The sequence below is a fragment of the Erinaceus europaeus genome, chromosome 10 (assembly GCF_950295315.1).
Source record: "Erinaceus europaeus chromosome 10, mEriEur2.1, whole genome shotgun sequence".
NCBI classification, from domain to species: domain Eukaryota; kingdom Metazoa; phylum Chordata; class Mammalia; order Eulipotyphla; family Erinaceidae; genus Erinaceus; species Erinaceus europaeus.
Genome location: NC_080171.1, coordinates 102,215,352 through 102,235,736, shown reverse-complemented (window position 1 = coordinate 102,235,736; position 20,385 = coordinate 102,215,352). Strand labels below are relative to the sequence as shown.

General features: G+C 47.3%; 1 protein-coding gene across 2 annotated transcripts in view; it reads right to left on the bottom strand.

The window, feature by feature from the left end:
* Positions 1-653: 653 nt before the first annotated feature.
* PRRX2 (paired related homeobox 2) overlaps positions 654-20,385 on the bottom strand; it is a 63,787-nt gene continuing 44,055 nt past the window's right edge. Inside the window, exons 2-4 of one of the 2 annotated variants that reach the window (XM_060200323.1) lie at positions 5,752-5,944; positions 3,883-4,061; positions 654-1,100 (exon numbers count right to left, since the gene is read on the bottom strand). In XM_060200323.1, the coding sequence (XP_060056306.1) occupies positions 965-1,100; positions 3,883-4,061; positions 5,752-5,944 (508 nt within the window). In that variant the 3' untranslated portion in view covers positions 654-964. The remainder of the gene's footprint in view (positions 1,101-3,882; positions 4,062-5,751; positions 5,945-20,385) is intronic. The other variant, XM_060200324.1, reaches the window with a different exon arrangement.

Below are 20,385 nucleotides of genomic sequence, written 5' to 3'. Positions count from 1 at the left end.
GCTTGTGAAGTGACCGCCCCTGCAGGTGGGGAGCCGGGGCTCAAACCAGGATCCTTACGCTGGTCCTTGTGCTTTGCGCCATGTTCACTTCACCTATTGTGCCTCTCACCCTCCCTTCTCAATTTCTCTTTGTCTCTATTCAATAAAAAAGGAGGAGGAGGAGAACAAAGACAAGAAGAAATTGCCATGGAGGGCATGTTCAAGCGATGCCAGTGAGTGGTGCCGCCTATGTCCCCTGCTAGCCCTAGTCACCAGCTGTAAATGGGTAGGCTGGGGGATCTGAGAGATCTTCTGGTGACACTGGGCACTGCTGGGACCAGTCCTCTGTCAAACCAGCCTGGGACCTTCACTCTGTGCTCCCATTCTCTGAGCCATTTGTCTAGTCCCCTCCATAATGCCCAGAGGGTTGCCACATCTCCTGCATGCCCAGAAACAAGGAACTTATTCCATTCTCTGCCCACACAGCCCCTAGGTGACCCCAGATTTCTGGGCCAGTCAGTTCTGGTCCAGGCTGTGCAGGTGACAGAGGACCCCAACTGGAAGCAGACACAGTACCCTAACTTCTGCAGACCACAGCAGGGCCCCTGGAGGTAGGGCCTCAGTGTTTGTGGCCTTTATTCACCTTCCCTCCCACAACCTTTGGGAGGTGACTTTTATTATTATTTTTATTTCTTAAAGACAAAAGCTTTACAGTTTTAATACACAAAATGAGTGAGGTCCTTGGTGAGCTCCTGCTCTGTCTTCCGGTCCATCCTCTCCAAGTGTTTAGCGCTAGGGACCTGAAGCCCCAGTCTTGGGTCAAGGAGGAAGGGACTCTGAGGGCCATCATCACAGCTCTGGGGCCCCAGAGTCCAGCCTAGAGAGAGAGTCCTGTCATTGGCCTCCGAGGAAGATGGCTTTCTTGTGCCCCCCTCCTGGTGGCTGCTTCTAGACCAAGGAGGTGGCCAGGCCTTGGGGGGCTGCATCAGTTCACTGTAGGCACCTGGCTGTGGTGCAGACTGAACTCCTTGGCCTTGAGGCGAAGACTGGCGATGCTGTTGGCCATATTGACACCTGGGGTCGCTGGGCCTGAGCCTCCAGGGCTGTAGGGTGGCACGGTGCTGGGGGTGATGAGACACAAGGACACGTTGGTGTGGCTGGCACATTGCCTGGGGCAGTCCTGCTGGCTCCCTCCCCAGCCTGCTGTCCAGGGAAGCCTTCTCTCTAACGTGGGGGACCCAGGACTGCAGAACTTGGGCACCTGGAAGCACCCACCACTGATACTCTTACTTGGAACCTGGCTGGAACATTTACTGTCATTCCTGCAGGTCTAGAAGCTTCCTGAGGACAGGGCCTGGTTCACAGCAGCATGGAGGAGGCATGGATGCACACCCGTATTTAAGGATGCTTCATGGCTCTCCCCCTGCCCTGACCAACCCCAGGGAGGTGTGAGCCCAAAGTGGACACCACCAGGACTCAGTTCTCACAAGCTGGTCTTCTGGGACTCAGGACCATACGCTGGGGGGCAGATGGCACCCTGGGAGCTGTGGATAGGGAAATCTCACTCCTTGGCACCATCTCCTGCTTCCTTCCCGCCCTGCCACCTTGGAGCCTTTCTCAGTCCCAACCCAGGCAAAATTGCCCCTGACACGGGGTTCTGGACCCCAGCAGGCCTATGGAAAGGGGTGGGGGGAACCATTCTCTCTGCCTCAGTTTCTCTCCTAGAAGAAACAGAGGGTGCTAGAACTCTCATCGCTGCCTGGAAACCTTCCAGTGAGTTCTCACTGCTTCAGGGGGTGATAAGGATTCTTTACTCCCCCCAGGTAAGCCTGCTTTCCTCTCCCTGAAACTTTTTCATCCACACATTCACATTCATGCACACACACAGACACACACACACAGAGACACACACACACAAACACACACACAAACACTCCTGTTTACTCACAGATACATACATGAACACTCGCTGTCAGACACACATCAGTGTGTAAATGCTCACTGTCAAGAACTAGGTCCTGATTTTGATCCTAGTATTACATGTTCATGATTTTGATCCTAGTATTACTCTAGTTCTCTCTCTTTTCATCTCTCTTTATTTTTTATTAGTGACTTAATGTTTATTTACAAAATTGCAATATAATATAGGGGGTATAATTCCAAAGAGTTCCTACCACCCAAGTTCCGTGTCCCATCCCCTCCAGTGGAAACTGCAGTAGTTCTCCCAAGGTCACTAATATGGGCTGATACTATAACTAGCTACCTATACTACACACACACACACACACACACACACACACACACACACACACACACACACTCACTCCCATTTTTTGCCTTCACTTCCTTTCTTGTTCACCCCATACACCTATTACCACTTCCAAGTGTCTTTCCTTTTTTTCCTCTTCCATGATAAGCAAAATCATGGCTTCCTCTGGTGTTTTTCAGATTTAATTCCCTTTCATTGCTGATATAAAATCAAGATCCCTGGTGGAATGGGGGTTTTGGGTCCTGGTGGAATGGGGGTACAGTACCCTCTGGCTTACCTCCCCTGTTGTTTAACCCTGTAAGAGTATGGACCAAAATTCTCTTAGGGGTGCAGAGGTGGGAATTCTGGCTTTTGTAATTGCTCACACTGCACATGGGCACTGGCAGTTCAATTCATAGCCCGAACCTGTTTCTATCTTTCCCTAGTGGGGTAGGGCTCTGGCACTCTCTCTCAATCTCTCTCTCTCTCTCCTCTCCTCTCTCCCTCTCTCCTCTCTCTCTCTCTCCCTCTCAAGATTTAATTATTTCTTAATGAGAAATATAGGAGGAGAGAGAGAGAAAGAAACAGACATCAATCTGGTACATGTGCTGCCAGGAATTGAACTCAGGACCTCATGCTTGAGAATCTAATGTTTTATCCAATATTTCACCTCCCGGACCATGTCTCTTTATTATTAATAAATACATTTGTTTTTTTATTTTTTAATATTTATTTTTCCCTTTTGTTGATCTTGTTGTTTTATTGTTGTAGTTATTATTGTTGTTATTGATGTCATTGTAGTTGGATAGGACAGAGAGAAATGGAGAGAGGAGGGGAAGACAGAGAGGGGGAGAGAAAGACAGACACCTGCAGACCTGCTTCACCACCTGTGGAGTGACTCCCCTGCAGGTGGGGAGCTGGGGGCTCAAACCAGCATCCTTTTTTTATTGTTATTTTCCCTTTTATTGCCCTTGTTTTTTATTGTTGTAGTTATTATTGTTGTTGACGATGATGTCATTGTTGGACAAGCCAGAGAGAAATGGGAGAGAGGAAGGGAAGGCAGAGAGGGGGAGATAAAGAGGGACACCTGCAGACCTGCTTCACTGCCTGTGAAGCGACTCACCTGCAGGTGGGGAGCCGGGGGCTTGAACTGGGATCCTTATGCCAGTCCTTACGCTTTGTGCCACGTGTGCTTAACCCTTTTTGCTAACGCCCAACCCCCTACATTTTTTTTTTAATGTGCAAATGCGGGCTGGGGAAGATAGCATAATGGTTATGCAAAAGACATTCATGCTGAGGCTCGGGGGTCCTAGGCATGACCGACCATAAGACAGAGCGGATCAACACTGATATCTTTTCTCTATGTCTTTCTCTCTGTACCTCTCTTTACAATGAAATAAATACTTTAAAAATGTACAAATGCATACACCCACCCACATGTACTAGTGCTGATACTCATGCAACACACACACATACACTTCCAGAAGCCACGTGCATACACCCACAAGTGCACACCCATGTCTCTGTCCACACACCATGTGGTGAATCCTTATACCCAGGGCTACTTAGGCCCACTTCCCACCCCCTTTCTTATCCTCAGAGGAGGCTACATGCCCAGCTCCTGCCTCTTCCCACCAGACTGGGCCCACACTCACCTGTAAGGTGATGAGGTGGTCCAGGAGAGATAGTCTGGACTCAGGGTGGTGGGCCGGGGTGCCACAGGCTGCTCGATGGCGGCCTCCTGACTGTAAGACTTGAGCAGTGAGGCCGAGCGGTTGGCCAGCATGGCTCTCTCGTTCCGGCGAAACTTGGCCCTGCGGTTCTGAAACCAGACCTGGGGGGGGGGGTGAGGAGACGAGAGTCTAAGCGGGCTGCAGTGGGGGCAAAGGGGAACCCGTGAGTGTCTGCCTTGTAACCAGCCTTGGATGGGCAGTTTCAACTCTCTGAGTTTCCGTTTCCTTATCTGTAAGCTGGGAGTGATGAATGACACCCACTGCTGAAGACTGGGCAGCAAAGGAATGAAGGGACTGACAAGCCAAAGAGGAGTAGGCTGAATACAACAGCTGGCAGAGACTGAGCACATAACACCTGACTGTCCATCAGCTTCTGTCGTTGTTGTCACTACTCTGGCTTACCTTTTTCAGCAAGAGAGAGACAGAGAGAGAGAGAGAGAGAGAGAGAGAGACGTCACAGCACCGAGGGAGACTGGGATCAAACCGGGTCCTGTGTCAACTTTTGTTCTTCAAAACCACTCACGACAGATGCAGCTGTAATAAAATACGTATCTCCCTATAATTCTCACAACAGCCTTCTAAAACAGAACCAACTGAGCCTTATTTATTTAGTCACTTATTTTGTCATAAGGGTAATCGCTAAGGCTCAGAATCACCCATTCCTCCATTCCCATCTGACTCTCTCTCTCTCTCTAACAGAGAGACACAGAGATAGAGAGAGGGAGAGATATCATAGCACTGAACCTTCCTTCAGTGTGGTGGGGGCTGGGTTTGAACTTGGATTGTGCACACAGTAAAGCAGCACACTATCCAAGTGAGCTATTTCTCTACCCCCCAGTTGACTCTCCTCTCTCTAGGGAGTGAGAGACAGAGAGAGGAGGAGAGACACCATTTCAACCTCTTGTGAAATTTCCCCAGGCAGGTGCTCTCATGTGGTGATCATGGGCTTGACCCTGGGGCCTTGGGACCTTGTGCACTCTGCCAGGTGACCCATCTCCTGTCCCCGTGATCCTTAGTTTACAAAGGTGCCTAAGGCCCAGAGAGAGTAAGAAACTTGCTCAAGGGGGCCAGGTTGTGGCGCACCAGTGAAGCACACCCTATCACCATGTGCAAAGATCAGGGTTCAAGCCCCTGCATCCCACCCGCAGGAAGGATGCTTCATGGGTGCTGAGGCAGGTGTGCAGATGTTTATCTTTCTCCCTTTCTATCTTCCCTTCTCAGTTTCTTTTTGTCCTGTCAAGTAAAAATAAAATAGAAAAAAAAAAAAAGGGAAAAGGTGGCCGCCAGGAATGGAGGATTAGTAGTGCCTGCACTAACCCCAGCAATAACCCTGGTGGCAATAAGAAAGAAAGGGAGGAGGGACCAGGTGGTGGCACACCTGGTTGAGTGCATGTATTACAATGCACAAGGACGCAGGTTCGAGCCCCTGGTCCCCACCTGCAGGGGGAAAGCTTTGTGGGTGGTGAAGCAGTGCTGCAGGTGTCTCTCTGTCTCTCTCCTTCTCTATCACCCCCTTCCCTCTTGATTTCTGGATGTCCTTATCCAATAAATAAAGATATAAAATAAATTAAAAAAGAAAGGGAGGAAGAAAGACAGAGAGAGAGAGAAAGAGAGAGAGAGAAAGAAGAAAGGAAGAATATGTGCTCAATGTCACATTACTAGCTAGTGGCAAGGTATGGATCTGAACCCCCTCTTCTCTGCCTTCAGAAACAGCCGACCTCTTGGTGTCTTGGCCACCCAGGCAGAATGGTGGCCAAGTTGCCAGGTAGCCATGGGGAGGCCAGCGCTCACCTGCACCCGCGCCTCGCTGAGATTGACACGCCGGGCCAGCTCCTCGCGAACGAAGGCGTCAGGGTAGTGCGTGCGCTCGAACACGCGCTCCAGCGCCTGCAGCTGGCTGCTGTTGAACGTGGTGCGGTTCCGCCGCTGCTTCTTCTTCCGCTTGGCGGCTCCGCCTCCGCCTGGGCTGGGACACTCACCTGCGAAGAGGCCCCACAACCAAGGTCAGGGGGCGGGAGGTGGTGGGGGCACGGTGCCCTCAAGCCTGACCACAGACCCTGGGCTCAGCTTAGCTGCTGGCGCCTATGACTTCACTGTCTCCTCTGAAGGGGGTGGCTTTCAGCTCTGGCCCGAAGAGCAGCCGTGCTCTCCATTCATCCCTTTATTCATTCTGACACATCTCATCATCTCCTGTGTATCCAGCAACGCCAGGACCTTTCCAGTATAATAGTAACCCAGACCTGCCTTTACCCCGTGGAATTGGAGGACGCTGCTGCCACCAGGGACACCTGACTTGGCCAGGGAGGCTCTCAGCACCCACCAGGTTCTGCAGAGTCGTAACCCTCAGTAAGACTTGCTGTGGATTTACAGTGTAGTGAGGAGCAGGAGAGTCCCAGCTCCCAGGACCCATCACGCAAGGCTCCTGTACACCGGCTCACCACAGGAACTGTCTAGACAAGTGCTGCTGTCCTCAGAGTACAGAAAGGGGTTTGGCTGAGTCAAGGTCTTTGGCACAAGTTCACTGTCCAGTAGGAAATAGGCAGAGGAAGGATCTGTTTGTTTGTTTGCTTGTTTCCATTTAAGATAAAGAGAGAAAAAGTGAGAGAAGCCACAGCACCAAAGCTTTCTTCAGTGCGGTGGGGGGCAGGCTTAAACCTGAGTTGTGCATGTAGCAAGGCAGAGTGCTATCCAAGTGAGCTATTTTGATGACCCTGGAGGAAGGATTTGAACCACCAGAATCCTGGTCCTCTCAACCACATCAGACCCACCAGCTGCCAAGAGCAGTGTTCACATGCCCGGCGCCAAGGGCTGCACTGGGCGCAGGTTGGAGATGAAGCAGCTGGGTCCATCAGCAAGGGAGGAGACTGTAGATAAGGCACTCAGTGCCACTAGGCAAGGCTGTTCAAGGTGCAGGGTACTCACTGCTGATGGCTGAAAGAGGGATGTTTCAGAAGGCCCCTACCGAGAGGTGGTGTGTGGACTAGACTTGAAAGAGTCACAAGAGTTCTCCAAACATCTGAGGAAGGGAATTCAGGTGTCTGCTGCCAGGCACTTGAGTGTTGGGGGGTGGGGGTGGGAGGCCAGGGTGACTTCCATTAGTGGAGCTGGCCAGGGGCTGTGCTGGCCTTGGGTGCAGTATTAACAGCATGGCCCTGGGAAGGTTTGGGGACAGTGATGGCTCCATAACTACTGCTTGCCACGCCCACTCTGTCCTTCGGGGGATGTTTAGTTTCTTTCTTTCTTCTTTCTTTTTCCAGAGCACCACAGCTCTGGCTTATAGTTGTGCTGGGGTTTGAACCTGTAGCCTAAGAGCTTCAGGCATAAACGTCTTCTTATAGAACCATTATGCTGTCTTCCCAGCCCTCAGTCACTATTTCCACATTTAAATTTTAACCAGGAGCAGAACATGCTGACCATTCCTTCTCTGACTCATCACGTTTGTGTTTTCAGGGAGTTCCCCTTCCCTCCATCATCTCAGTGCTCGTGCAATCCTGCCCCCCTACGCCCAAATACACTGCACTCTCCCAGCCTGGACAGCCAGCTCTGCCCACTTCAGCACTTCCTGGGTGTCTAATCTTCTTCAAAATGCCTTGGATTCAAGCCCCACCACTGCATGAAAGACGGCACTCGGGGAACTCTATGGATAGTGGAGGTTTCTGGGGCTTGGTGCCTGCACTACAAATCCATGGCTCCTGGAGGCCATTTTTTCCCTTTTGTCGCCTTTGTTGTTTATTGTTGTTGTTGTCATCGTCGTCATTATTGTTGGACAGGACAGAGAGAAATCAAGAGAGGAGGGGAAGACAGAGAGGGGGAAAGATAAACATCTGCAGACCTGCTTCACCGCTTGTGAATCGACTCCCCTGCAGATGGGGAGCTGGGGGCTCAAATCAGGATCCTTATGTCCGTCCTTACGCCATATGTGCTTAACCTGCTGTGCTACCACTTGGCCCCTGGAGCAGTTTTTATTTATTTGTTTTACATCTCTTTTTCTATTTTTAAATTATCTTTATTTATTTGATAAAGAGAATTGTTTGAAATTGAGAGGAAGGGAGATATAGGGAGGGAAAGAGAGAGAGATACCTGCAGCATTGCTTCACCATTTGTGAAGCTTTCCCCCTACAGGTGGGGACCAGGGGCTTGAACCTGGGTCCTTGCACACTGTAACATATGCGCTCAACGTGGCCCCCATCTCTTTTTCTAAATAAAGGAATGAAAAAATGGGGCTGGGAGGCCACTCAGTGGTTTCAGACATATGTGAGAGTCTGAGTTCGTTCCCTGGAGCCACAGAGATAAAAGCATACATCTTCATAACAAAGCAATGTCACTGCTTGCTAGAGAGACAGATTTCCACAGTAAGGTAAAAAGTAGAACACCGCTGTGCTCTCCCAAAGTCCTCACCTCATACTTCACATGATCACAAGTGCACCTTTAACAAAAGTTTACAAGTGTGAGATCATGCTTGAATACACACACCAAGTGCTTCAAACTGCCTGCTTTTATGTAGCAATACTACAAGCCATTCCTTCTCCACACAACAGAGCCGACTCCATCATCCTTCATTCCCTCCTTCCAACTGTGGTAATTATTTATTTTAATGGAACACTGCTCAGCTCTGGCTTATGGTGGTTCTGGGAATTGAACCTCGGACCTCAAAGTCTCAGGCATGAAAATCTTTTTTTTTTTTTTTTGCATAGCTACAATGCTATCTTCTTGATCAGGTACTCATTTTTTTTTTTTTTCACTTCCAGGGTTATTGCTGGGGCTCAGTGCCTGCACTACAAATCCACTGCCTCTGGAGGCTTTTTCCCCCTTTTGTTGCCCTTGCTGTTTATCATCATTGTTGTTATTATTATTGATCTTGCTATTGCTGTCATTGTTGTTGGACAGAACAGAGAGAAATGGAGAGAGGAGGGGAAGACAGAGAGGGGGAGAGAAAAACACCTGCAGACCTGCTTCACCGATTGTGAAGCGACTCCCCTACAGGTGGGGATCCGGGGACTTGAACCAGGATCCTTACGCCAGTCCTTGCGCTTCAAGCCATGTGCACTTAACCTGCTGTGCCACCATCCAGCCCCGCCCCCATTTTTCATTTTTATTGGATAGGACAGAGAGAAATGGAGAGGGGGAGGTAGAGAGGAAAGAGACAGAGAGATACCTGCAGACCTGCTTCACTACTTGTGATGCACCCCTTCCCTACCCCCGTGCACAGGTGGGAAGCTGGGGGCTCAAACTGGGATCCTTACATGGGTCCTTGCACTTCATACTTTGTACTCTTAACCTGATGTGCCACTGCCCTCCCCAGGTACTCATTTTTTAAATTCATCTTTGCTTAATCCTTCCAGCACTATTCTACACAAGCATAATAAAGTGTGTATGTTTTCTCTGCTCTTTCTATCAAAAATAGCATACTCTCTACTATGAAGCATCACACCATGCATTTTAAAAACATATTCAGCACATACAGACTGTTCACAGTCCAGAGTCTGCGCTGGACTGTGTTGGCTCAGTCAGAATCTAGCGGTGGGCACTTGGTGAAGTGGATCAAGCATTGGACTCTCAAGCATGAGGTCCCAAGTTTGATCACATGTGCCAGAGTGATGTTCTGGCTCTCTCTCTCTCCTCATCCCCCTCCCTCTCATTATGAATAAACCTTTTTTAAAAGATTATTTATTTATTGCCTTTTTTGTTGCCCTTATTATTGTAATTATTGTTGTTATTGATGTCGTTGTTGTTGGATAGGACAGAGAGAAATGGAGAGAGGAGGGGAAGACAGAGGGGGGAGAGAAAGACAGACACCTGCAGACCTGCTTCACCACCTGTGAAGCGACTCCCCTGCAGGTGGGGAGCCTGGGACTCGAACAGGGATCCTTACACCGGTCCTTGCACTCGTGCCACCTGTGCTTAACCTGCTGTGCTACTGCCTGACTCCCAAACCTCTTTTTTTTTTTTTTAGGTGGCATGATAAATCGTCTTGTGCAAACATGACTTTCCAGTTTTGCCTGGTTTTTCTGGGGCAGAGGCCTGCAATTTGGACCACTGGGTCTTTGAGAGAGTGGTAAATGTGGCCACACTCCTCTACCAGGTTTCCCACTATAGGGCTGGGCTGGCTGGTTCTGCCCACAGTTTGGGCCACAGAGCACACTGCCAACTTTTCCAAATTTTTTTTTTAAAGATTTTATTTATTAATTAATGAGAAAGACAGGAGGAGAGACAAAGAACCAGACATCACTCTGGCACATGTGCTGCTGGGGATTGAACTCAGAACCTCATGCTTGAGAGTCCAAAGCTTTATCACTGTGCTACCTCCCGGACCACAACTTTTCCAAATTTTTAAAGATTTTATTTAGTATTGAGATAGATAAGAGAGGACTGGAGTGACAACACAATGGATACAGAAAAGACTCTCATGCCTGAGGTTCCAAAGCTCCAGGTGCAATTCCCAGCACTACCAAAAGCCAGAGCTGAGCAATGCTCTGGTAAAAATAATAAATAAATAAACAAACAAATAAAGAGGGGAGTTGGGTGGTAGCATAGCAGGTTAAGCGCAGGTGGTGCAAAGTGAAAGGATCAGAATAAGGATCCTGGCTCGAGCCCCTGGCTCCCCACCTGCAGGGGAGTCACTTCACAAGCGGTGAAGCAAGTCTGCAGATGTCTATCTTTCTCTCCTCCTCTCTGTATTCCCCTCCTCTCTCCATTTCTCTCTGTCCTATCTAAAGAAAAACACAAATAGAGAAGAGAGAACTAGAGCATCACCTGGGTATATATACTGCCAAGGACTGAACTTGAGAACTCATGTTTGTGAGTACACTGCTTTATCCACTGTGCCACCTCCCAGATCACCAAACTCTCAGATTTTCCTCATGACAGTTCCATTTATTTATGTATTGACCACAGAGTCAGGGCCAGAGCACCTCTCGTATAAGTGCAGGGTTGGGACCTGGGTGGTACACACAAGGCGAGGCATTAGCCCTGCCAGCCACGTTCTCTCTCTCTCCTTTCCTCATTCTGTCTTCTGCTGCTGGGCCTTTGCTCAGCTGAGTACACTCAAGTCAGCAGGGCTACCCACTTGGGGCAGCCAATTGATTGCACCCGAGGCCAAACTATTCTGTTTGGCTGGTAAATAAATGACTGAGGAGGAGGGAGAAGCAGCACAAGGAAAAAGGGGTCCAGGCAGGAACCAGGAAGGTACTAGGAGAATTATGACTTTACTAAGTTATCTTGACTGAGGGCATATTTCTTCCAGGAGACAAATAGTAGCACCTGGAGACAGACACTGGTATGTGTGTATGTTTCCCACTAGAGTTATCACTGGGGCTTGGTACCTATATGATAAATCCACTGCTCCTGGTGATCATCTCCCCTCTTTTATTCCATTTTCCTTTTTTCTTTTTTGATAGAGACAGAAAGAAATTGAGGGGGAGGAGCAGGAGCAGAAGAAACAGAGAGACACTTGCAGCCCTGCTTCACCACTTATGAAACTTCCCCTCCTGCAAGTGGGGACTGGGGGTCTGAACCTGGGTCCTTGTGTATAGTAACATGTGTGCTCAACCAGGTGCAGCACTGCCTGGCCCCTGGAGACATTATTGACAGTCAGGGCTAGGGAGCTAGGTACTATGAGGTGCAGACAGGCAGAGGCAAGGGAGTGACCTAGGTCCCTTTAAGCCACAGGCCGGTTCAGCAGGAAAGAAGGATCTGCTTCTTTAAGTGAGCATGGCCTGAAAGTGAGGAGCTCTGGTTCGAAGGGGTGACCAGCGACAGTCGACACTGGTCCTCAGGGGAAGTACTTGCACATGTGGAGACATATGTAGGAAGGTCATGCTGGGAGCCATGGAAGCCTGTGTTGGCCCCTGACCTGGCTTCAGCCTCCAGGACCACAGGCTCCCTTTGCTGGCTGCCTGGGAGCACCTCTCCACCCCCCCCACATTCAGTGGGAAGAAAACCCCAACCCAAATGAGTGAGCCGAAAACCAGTTGAAGACCCATATAGCCCTCCTCCCCCAGTGGGTTTGAGCTGTGAATGACACCAGGACTCCAGATGCCTCTACCTTCGGAGTCCCTGAAGGGACTGCCCTCTGAACTATTATCCCATTTCACACATGTGGAAACTGAGGCTTAAGGACAACTCACACTGAGGCCCAAGGCCAGATGTTAGGGATGGAATCCATATTCACTGGAAGGCCCAGCTGGCCCAGGCTGTGAGCCTGTCTCCTTGGGGGCCTCCTTCCTCATTTGGCTTATGGCCAAGGAGGGTATCACAGGGTGGTGAGGTTATCATACTCTTGGTCCTGGCTCTGAGACTCCCCAGGGATGGGAAGGGACGTCCTGGTTCATGTCATCTCACTGGTGTGGACCTCACCCCCACCCTGGATCTCCATCCTGGTCCCTGGTAACATGATGCTGGATGCCTCTTTGTTCTGAAGAACACCTTGCCTGAGGGAGCTGGGAGAGTTAGAGGCCTGTCCAAGGTCAAGTTCCAGGGGCGAGTGGAAATGAGCTCAGTGCCAAGAGCAAAGCAGTTGCTCTGTGCATGTCTGCTACCCTAGCATCACTGCTTTCTCAGTCATCCTTGGGGCCCCACATCCCATGCCATGCTGGAAAGACAGGCCCTGGATGCCTGCTAGGGGCAGAGGCTGAGTAGAGTTGTCCTGGAGGTGACCCAGAGCTTAAACCCACAACTTTGGTCTTAGCCGAAGCTTTAGGGCAGGTCTCCACTTCCCAGAAGATTGGCCGGATATCCATTACCGAAAGTTCCTGAATCACCTCCTGAAAAATGCATTTCTGGTGGGTGTGTGTCTCCCTTGGGGGAGAGGGGGCTCAGGTTTACAAAACATTTGGAAAAATAAAGAACTCTTGAAGCCTCAGGCCGACGGATGCTGGGGCCTGCTCTGTCCAAGCAGGGCTATGCACAATTTTGTTCTATGCCCCTGAAGTTCTGCTTTTCCCTGAATTCGCAACGAAAGCCCCAAACTGCCTCTGTCTAGAACTGCTTGTTCAGATGCTTGTGGAGGGGATGCCGCAGGGAGGAGAGAAACCAGTCTAGACGGGACAGACCCGAGCTTCATCCCTTCGCACTGAAGTGACTTTGTCCTGATTGTGTAGCATGAATTTGTGGGATCATGAAAAGGAGACAGAAAAAAAAGAAAGAAAGAAAGAAAGAAAGAAAGAAGACTGGTGCACAGTTATTAATGAGTTCACACAGTTTATTTGGCTGACTGCGGGCCAAAGGCATTTAAAACCCCTGCTTTGAGCCAAATGATCAAGTATTCCTGGCTCCTTTCCCCAGCACCCAGAGTTTTTCTTATCCCCTGCAATTTAAGGGTCGAAATAGTCTGGAGGGAATTAACTGCAAATTCTTCCTAAGACAAATAAACCTGGCCTCTTGGTTTCTGCCTTTCTCAGGCCGTTGAGAGACGCTCTCTGTTTGTTTTTGCTTCAAATCGTCAGTTTGCGCCTGACCCCTGGGGCACTGGTGTGCTCCAACCTAAATAAATAACTTTTATTAATTAGCATTTATCCTAACCCAAGAAGCAGCAGCACCCCAGCCCCCCAACGCCCCTAATGTGATCTCTGCCAACACGTTCACAAAAATAAACAGCAGGTCCCCCAGACCTTGATGTGGATTTCACAAATTAACACTGGGGCTCAGGCAAATGAGCTCTGAGCTTCCAAGAGGCAGAAATATTTACAGGCGGAAAAGTCTGAGGAAGGAAGTGGAAGGGAGGCATTGGAGAGGCTGGCAAAGGCTTGGGGGACCGCCCCCCTTTCCATTCTCTCTTGGGCCTCAAGAAGATTAAAGATTGAAGATTTGGGTTCCTCTAAAGACCGTGGGGAGACAGACTCAGAACTTCTGCCCACACAGCATCCCAAGGTCACTGGTTCTCAGCTGCGCTGTGGCCACTTCACTGAAAGCACATTCACAAGACCCTGGGTCCAAGCCCCCTGGTATCTACATGCAGAGAGGAAGCTTCATGAGGGGTAAAGCAGTACTGCAGATCTCTCTCTCTCTCTCTCTGTCTCTCTCTGTCTCTCCCTTTCTATCTCCTTCCCTCTCAATTCTCTGTCTCTAGTCAATAAATAAAGAAAATCTTATTAAAAATAAAAAAGGCTAAATGTCCTGTCGTGGGCTACCTGCAGAATAGTCTTATCAAGCCCTGGTAGCCCTCCAGTTCAGGAATCTCACTGGAAAAATAAGGGAATAACAGGAACAACTTCATGTCACCCTCATAATGATCCTACTCAGGTGGCACTCAGCTTGATTTTATAGACGAGGAAACTGAGGCACAGAAGGTTAACTGACACTCACCTCATACTCACATTGGACAAGCACACTCTCACCTGTGGACACTGTCCTTGCCTCTCTTGGGCTGGAGACCATTCCTCTTTCCTGCCTTGGTCAATCAGGTTTTAGCGGACATGCCACCTCCTCCAGGAAGTCACCCTGAGAGCCTCCCTTGTCTTTGCTCAGTCACTGTGTAGGGTAAATGTGGGGTCTTTTGTCATGCAGGGACTGGAACTTCCTGATTTTTGTCTCTCTGGACCCCACCAGTAGACCGAGTCCAAGGTAAACTTTCACAAATATCTGTCAAATGAATAAATGAGCAAATGAGAAGGCATTGAGACACCATGAGAAGAATTCAGAGCCTGCGTCCTGCCTCAGACTGTCCTCAGGACCCTTTGTCCTCCTTATAGAGCTAACAAAGCCTCATCAGTGAAAGTCATGGGACAGAGCACAAGAAAGGGCACTGAGGGGTCAGAGGACAGCCACTGCCCTGCTACCTCTCCAAGGACGTTTCATCTCATCTCATTATTATTGGTGGTGGTGGTGGTGGTGGTGGAGCTGGGGCCTAATGCATATGTGATTTCACTGCTCTGGGTCTCTTTTCATTCATTCAGGTAGAGAGAGATGGAGAGAGACCGTGTGTCAGAGAGAGTTATCACAGCACTGGAACTTCCTGTGGTATCACAGTCCCTTTCATGTGGTGCTGGGGCTTGAACCTGGGTTGTGTGTGTGGCAAGGTTCACACCCTACCTAGAAAGCTAGCTCTCTGGTCCATAATAATACATTTTATTTATTTATTTATTTATTTATTTTCTTCTTCTTTGTTTCTTTTATTTGTAGGACAGAGAGATTGAGAGGGGTGGGGGAGAAAGTGAGGGAGGAGAGACAGCTGCAGCACTGCTTTACTGCTTGTGAAGCTTCCCCCTAGAGATGGGGACCCTAGGCTTGAACCCAGGTTCTTGCACATAGTAACGTGCATTCAACTGGGTGTGCCGCTGCTGATCCCCACAGACACAGTAAAAAACAAAGCCAAACCTTTTATCTCTCTTCATCTTTGTCCCTTCCTTCCCTTTCAATTTCTTCTATCAAAAAGAAAGGAAGAAAAGAAAAAAAAAAAAAGGTCACTAGAAGTAGTGGATCTGTCATGCAGGCAAATTCCAGTGACAACCCTGGTGACAAAAAACAAAACTTGAAAAGGGGGAAGAGGAGATAAAGAGGCAGAAAGAAAGACACCTACATACTTACAACTGCTTCACTGTCCCCCAGTACTTTAAGGGGCCAGTCAGTGGTGCACCTAGCCAAGCACACAGGTTACCATGCACAAGGATCCAGATTCACCCTCCTGGCCCCCACCTGCAGGGGGAAGCTTCATGAGTGTCATGCTACAGGTGTCTATTTTTCTCTCTCCCTCTTAACTTCTCTCTCTCACTCTCTTTTTTCCCCCTTTTTTATTCTTATAGTTATTGATGTCATTGTTGTTGGATAGGACAGTGAGAAATGGAGAGAGCAGATGAAGACAGAAAGGGGGAGAGAAAGATAAACACCTGCAGACTTGCTTCACTGCTTATGATATTCTCACAGGAGTGAAGTGGTATCTCATCGTTGTCTTTATTTGCATTCCTCTGACAATCAAAGACTTGGGAGCATTTTTTCATGTGTTTCTCAGCCTTTTGGATCTCTTCTGTGATGAATATTCTGTCCGTGTCCTCTCCCCATTTTTGGATGGGCTCATTTGTTGTCTTGTTGTTGAGTTTGGCAAGCTCTTTATATATTTTGGTTATTAAACTCTTGTCTGATGTATGGCATGTAAAGATCTCCCATTCTGTGAGGGGTCTCGGTTTCTTTTGCTGTGCAGAAGCTTTTTAATTTGATGTCGTCCCATAGGTTTATACTTGCCTTAGTCTTCTTTGTAATTGGATTCATTTCATTGAAGATATCTTTAAAAAACAATAACTATCTACTGTCCTCTTGAACCCTAAAACAGCAGGAACCTCACATTTCCACTATAGAGCCTTTATTTCCCCCAGTCCTGGAACCTTAGGGTGAGGTGCACTTTCCTGCATGCTTCTCACCAAATAATATTGCATCCACCAGTCCCAACCTAGTCAACGCAACGAGCTGAGCATGCTTCACTTCAGACTGTGTCCAGAGCCTTCAGCTACCGGGTTCCAGATGCTAGCATGATGCCGACCAGACTTCCCTGGACAGATGACCCCACCAATGTGTCCTGGAGCTCTGCTCCAGGAGAGAGAGGAAGGCTGGGAGTATGGATCAACCAGTCAACGCCCATGTTCAGCAGGGAAGCAATTACAGATGCCAGACCTTCTACCTTCTGCATCCCACAATGACCTTGGGTCCATACTCCCAGAGAGATAAAGAATAGGAAAGCTATCAGGGGAGGGGATGGGATATGGAGATCTGGTGGTGGGAAATGTGTGGAGTTGTACCCCTCTTATCTATGGTTTTGTTAATGTCTCCTTTTTTAAATAAAAAAATTAAAAAAGTATGCAGAAGAGAGTTCTGCCAATATTTTTCTCTAAGTATCTGAAAGTTTCTGGTCTAACACCCAGGTCCTTGATCCACTTGGAATTTACTTTTGTGTTTGGTGAAATATAGTGATTCAGTTTCATTCTTCTGTGTGCTTCAACCCATTTTTAAAACACCATTTGTTGAGAAACCTCCTTTCCCCATTTAATAGTCTGGGCACCTTTGTCAAAGATTAGATGTCCATGGGTATGGGGGCTTACTTCTGGGCTCTCAGTTCTAGTCCACTGGTCAATGGATCTATTCATGTTCCAGTACCAAGCAGTTTTGATGACAATGGCCCTATAATACAATTTGAGACCTGGGAGTGTGATGCCTCCAGTTCTGTTCTTCTCAAGATTGTTTTGGCAATTCTAGGTATTTTCTGGTTCCAGATAAACATTTGCAGCATTTTTCTATTCTCCTAAAAAATGTGGTTGGGATCTTGCTGGGAATAGCATTAAATTTGTAGATGGCTCTGGGTAGTATATTCATTTTGATGATGTTAATTCCTCCAACCCATGAACATGGGGTATCTTTCCACTTCTTTGTGTCTTTTTCAATTTCCTTGAGTAGTGACTCATAATGTTCAGTATACAAGTCTTTCACTTCTTTGGTTAGTTTATTCCTAGATATTTTATTGCTCTTGTTGCTATTATAAAAGGAATTGATTTCTGGATTTCATCTTCTTCTAACTTAGTGTTTGCATAGAGGAATGCCACTATTAACTTTTGAATGTTAATTTTGTAGCCTGACACCTTACTGTATTGCCTGATGATTTCCAAAAGCTTCTTGCTGCATTCTTTAGGTTTTTCTTTTTTTATTTTATTTTATTTGTTTATATTTTCCTTTTATTGCCTGTGTTGTTTTTTTTTATTGTTGTAGTAGTTATTATTGTTGTTGTTGTTGATGTCGTCATTGTTGGCTAGAACAGAGAGAAATGGAGAGAGGAGGGAAAGACAGAGAAGGGGAGAGAAAGATAGACACCTGCAGACCTGCTTCACCGCCTGTGAAGGGAGTCTGCTGCAGGTGGCAAGCCGGGGGCTCAAACTGGGATCCTTATGCTTGTCCTTCCACTTTGCGCCACATGCGCTTAACCAGCTGCGCTACCGCCCAACTCCCATCTTTAGGTTTTTCTATGTATACTATCATGTCATCTGCAAATAGGGAGAGTTTGACTTCTTCTCTACCAATCTGTAACCCTTTAATTCTTTGCTTCTGCCTGATTGCTATGGCAAGAACTTCCAACACTATGTTGAATAGTAATGGTAATAGTAGGCAGCCATGTCTAGTACCTGATCTGAGGGGAAATGTTTCCAGTTTTTCACCACTGAGTATGATGTTGACTGTAGGTGCAAAAAGACTTTCATGCCTAAGGTTCCAAGGCCCCAGGTCCAATTCCTGGCACAACCATAAGCCAGAGATGAGCAGTGCTCTGATAAAAATTTAAAATAAATAAATTTCCAGTAGTGATAGAGGAGTTGTAACTGAGTCCCAGTGATAACCATGGTAGTTAAAAACAAAAACAAACCCCCCAAACAAACAAACCACAAAACTTGTAAAAATTCAGATAGCAAGTGTTGGAGAGGATGTGGAGGATGTGGAGCCTTTGGGCACTGCTGGTAGGAATAGGAAACATCACAGGCACTTTGGAAAAGTCTGGGAGTATTTCAACATGTTTAATATTGAGCAACCCTATGACTTAGCAATTCTACTCCTAGTTATTTACTGAAGAGAAACTGAAGCACATGTCCACATTAAAACATGGGTACAGGGGCCAGGGAGGGTGGCTCAGTGGTAAAACACATGACTTACAAGCATTAGGCACTGGGTTCTAGTCCTCTCTCTCTCTCTCTCTACTCCCTTTCTCCCTCCATCAACTTTCTCTCTTGTAATAAAAACAAAACAGGAGCTGTTTTGCTGGTGTTGCTCATCTGGTAGAACACACACATTATCATATGTAAAGACTTGGTTTCAACCCCCCACACTCTACCTATAGGAAGAAGCTTCATGAATGATAGGGCAGTGCTGCAGGTATTTCTCCTTCTCTTCCCTCTGCATCTCTCTCTTCCTCTCTTTCTCTGTTTTTAGAAGCAGTAGGGTCATTATACATGCACCAAGCCCCAGTGATAACCCTGGAGTAAGTTGTGGTATATATACACAATGGTATATATATATATATATATATATATATGCTATTCAGCTATTAAAAATGGTGATTTCATGGAGCTTGAAGGAATCATGTTAAGTGAGATAAGTCAGAAAGATAAGGATGAATATGGGATGATCTCACTCATAGACAGAAGTTGAAAATAAGAACAGAAGGGAAAACACAAAGCAGAACTTGGGCTGGAGTTGGTGTACTGCACCAGAGTAAAAGACTCTGGGGTGGGGGTGAGGTGGGGTTCAGGTCTTGGAACATGATGGTAGAGGAGAACCTAAAGGGGGTTGAACTGTTACGTGGAAAATTGACATGTTACACACCTACAAACTACTGTATTTTACTGTTGACTGTAAACCATTAATCCCCCCCAACAATGAAGAAGAGGAGAAGGAGAAGGAGGAGGAGGAGGAGGAGGAGGAGGAGGAGGAGGAGGAGGAGGAGGAGGAGAAGAAATAGGCTAGGGGTATGAACTGACCTGCCAACACCCATATCCAACAGAGAAGCAATTACAGAAGCCAGACCTTCCACCTTCTGCACCCCATAAAGAATTTTGGTCCATACTCCCAGAGGCATAAAGAATAGGGAATCTTCTTGGTGTATTGCACCAACGAAAGTAAAAGACTCTGGTGGGTGGGTGGGGGGAGAGTACAGGTCCAAAAAGGATGACAGAGGACCTAGTGGGGGTTGTACTGTTATGTGGAAAACTGAGAAATGTTATGCATGTACAAACTATTGAATTTATTGTCAACTGTAAAACATTAATTCCCCCAATAAAGAAATTAAAAAAAAAAGAATAGGGAAGCTTCCAATGGAGGGGGTGGAACACAGAACTTTGGTGGTGGGAACTGAATTCTATGGATAACCCCTGTTATCTTAAAAACCTGTTAATCATTATTAAACCACTAACAAAAAAATTTTAAAAGAAAAAGTGGCATTAAAATATTTTTCTTCACAGCACTAAAGTATTAAATATAATCTTTTTATCCTTTCTATAGCCAAAAATAAATAAATAAAAGGCCACTAGAAGCAATGGAGTCATCATACATGCACCAAACCCTAGTGAAAACCCTGGTGGTAAAATAAAATAAAAATATATAAAACAGTAATTTTGTATGCAAATGAATTTTCACAGCTGGATCATTCATAACAGCTCCAAAGTAGAAACAACCTCAATGTTCATCAACTGATAAGTGAATTTTAAAAATGTAGCATGCCCCGTAACAAGTATGCAGGGACACATGCTGAGAGCTATGTGGTCAGGCGATTTCATCACTGTGCAAACATCACTAAGTGTAATCCCACAGCCCTGGAAGGAATAAATAGCCTACTGTACACCTGTCTCTATGGTGTAGGCTCCTGGGCCATCCAGGATATGCAGCCCTTCTGCTGGCTGAAACACCAGTCACAAAAGACTACGTGTGCCTGCTTCCACTGATGTGGAATAGGTAAGTCTATCGGGG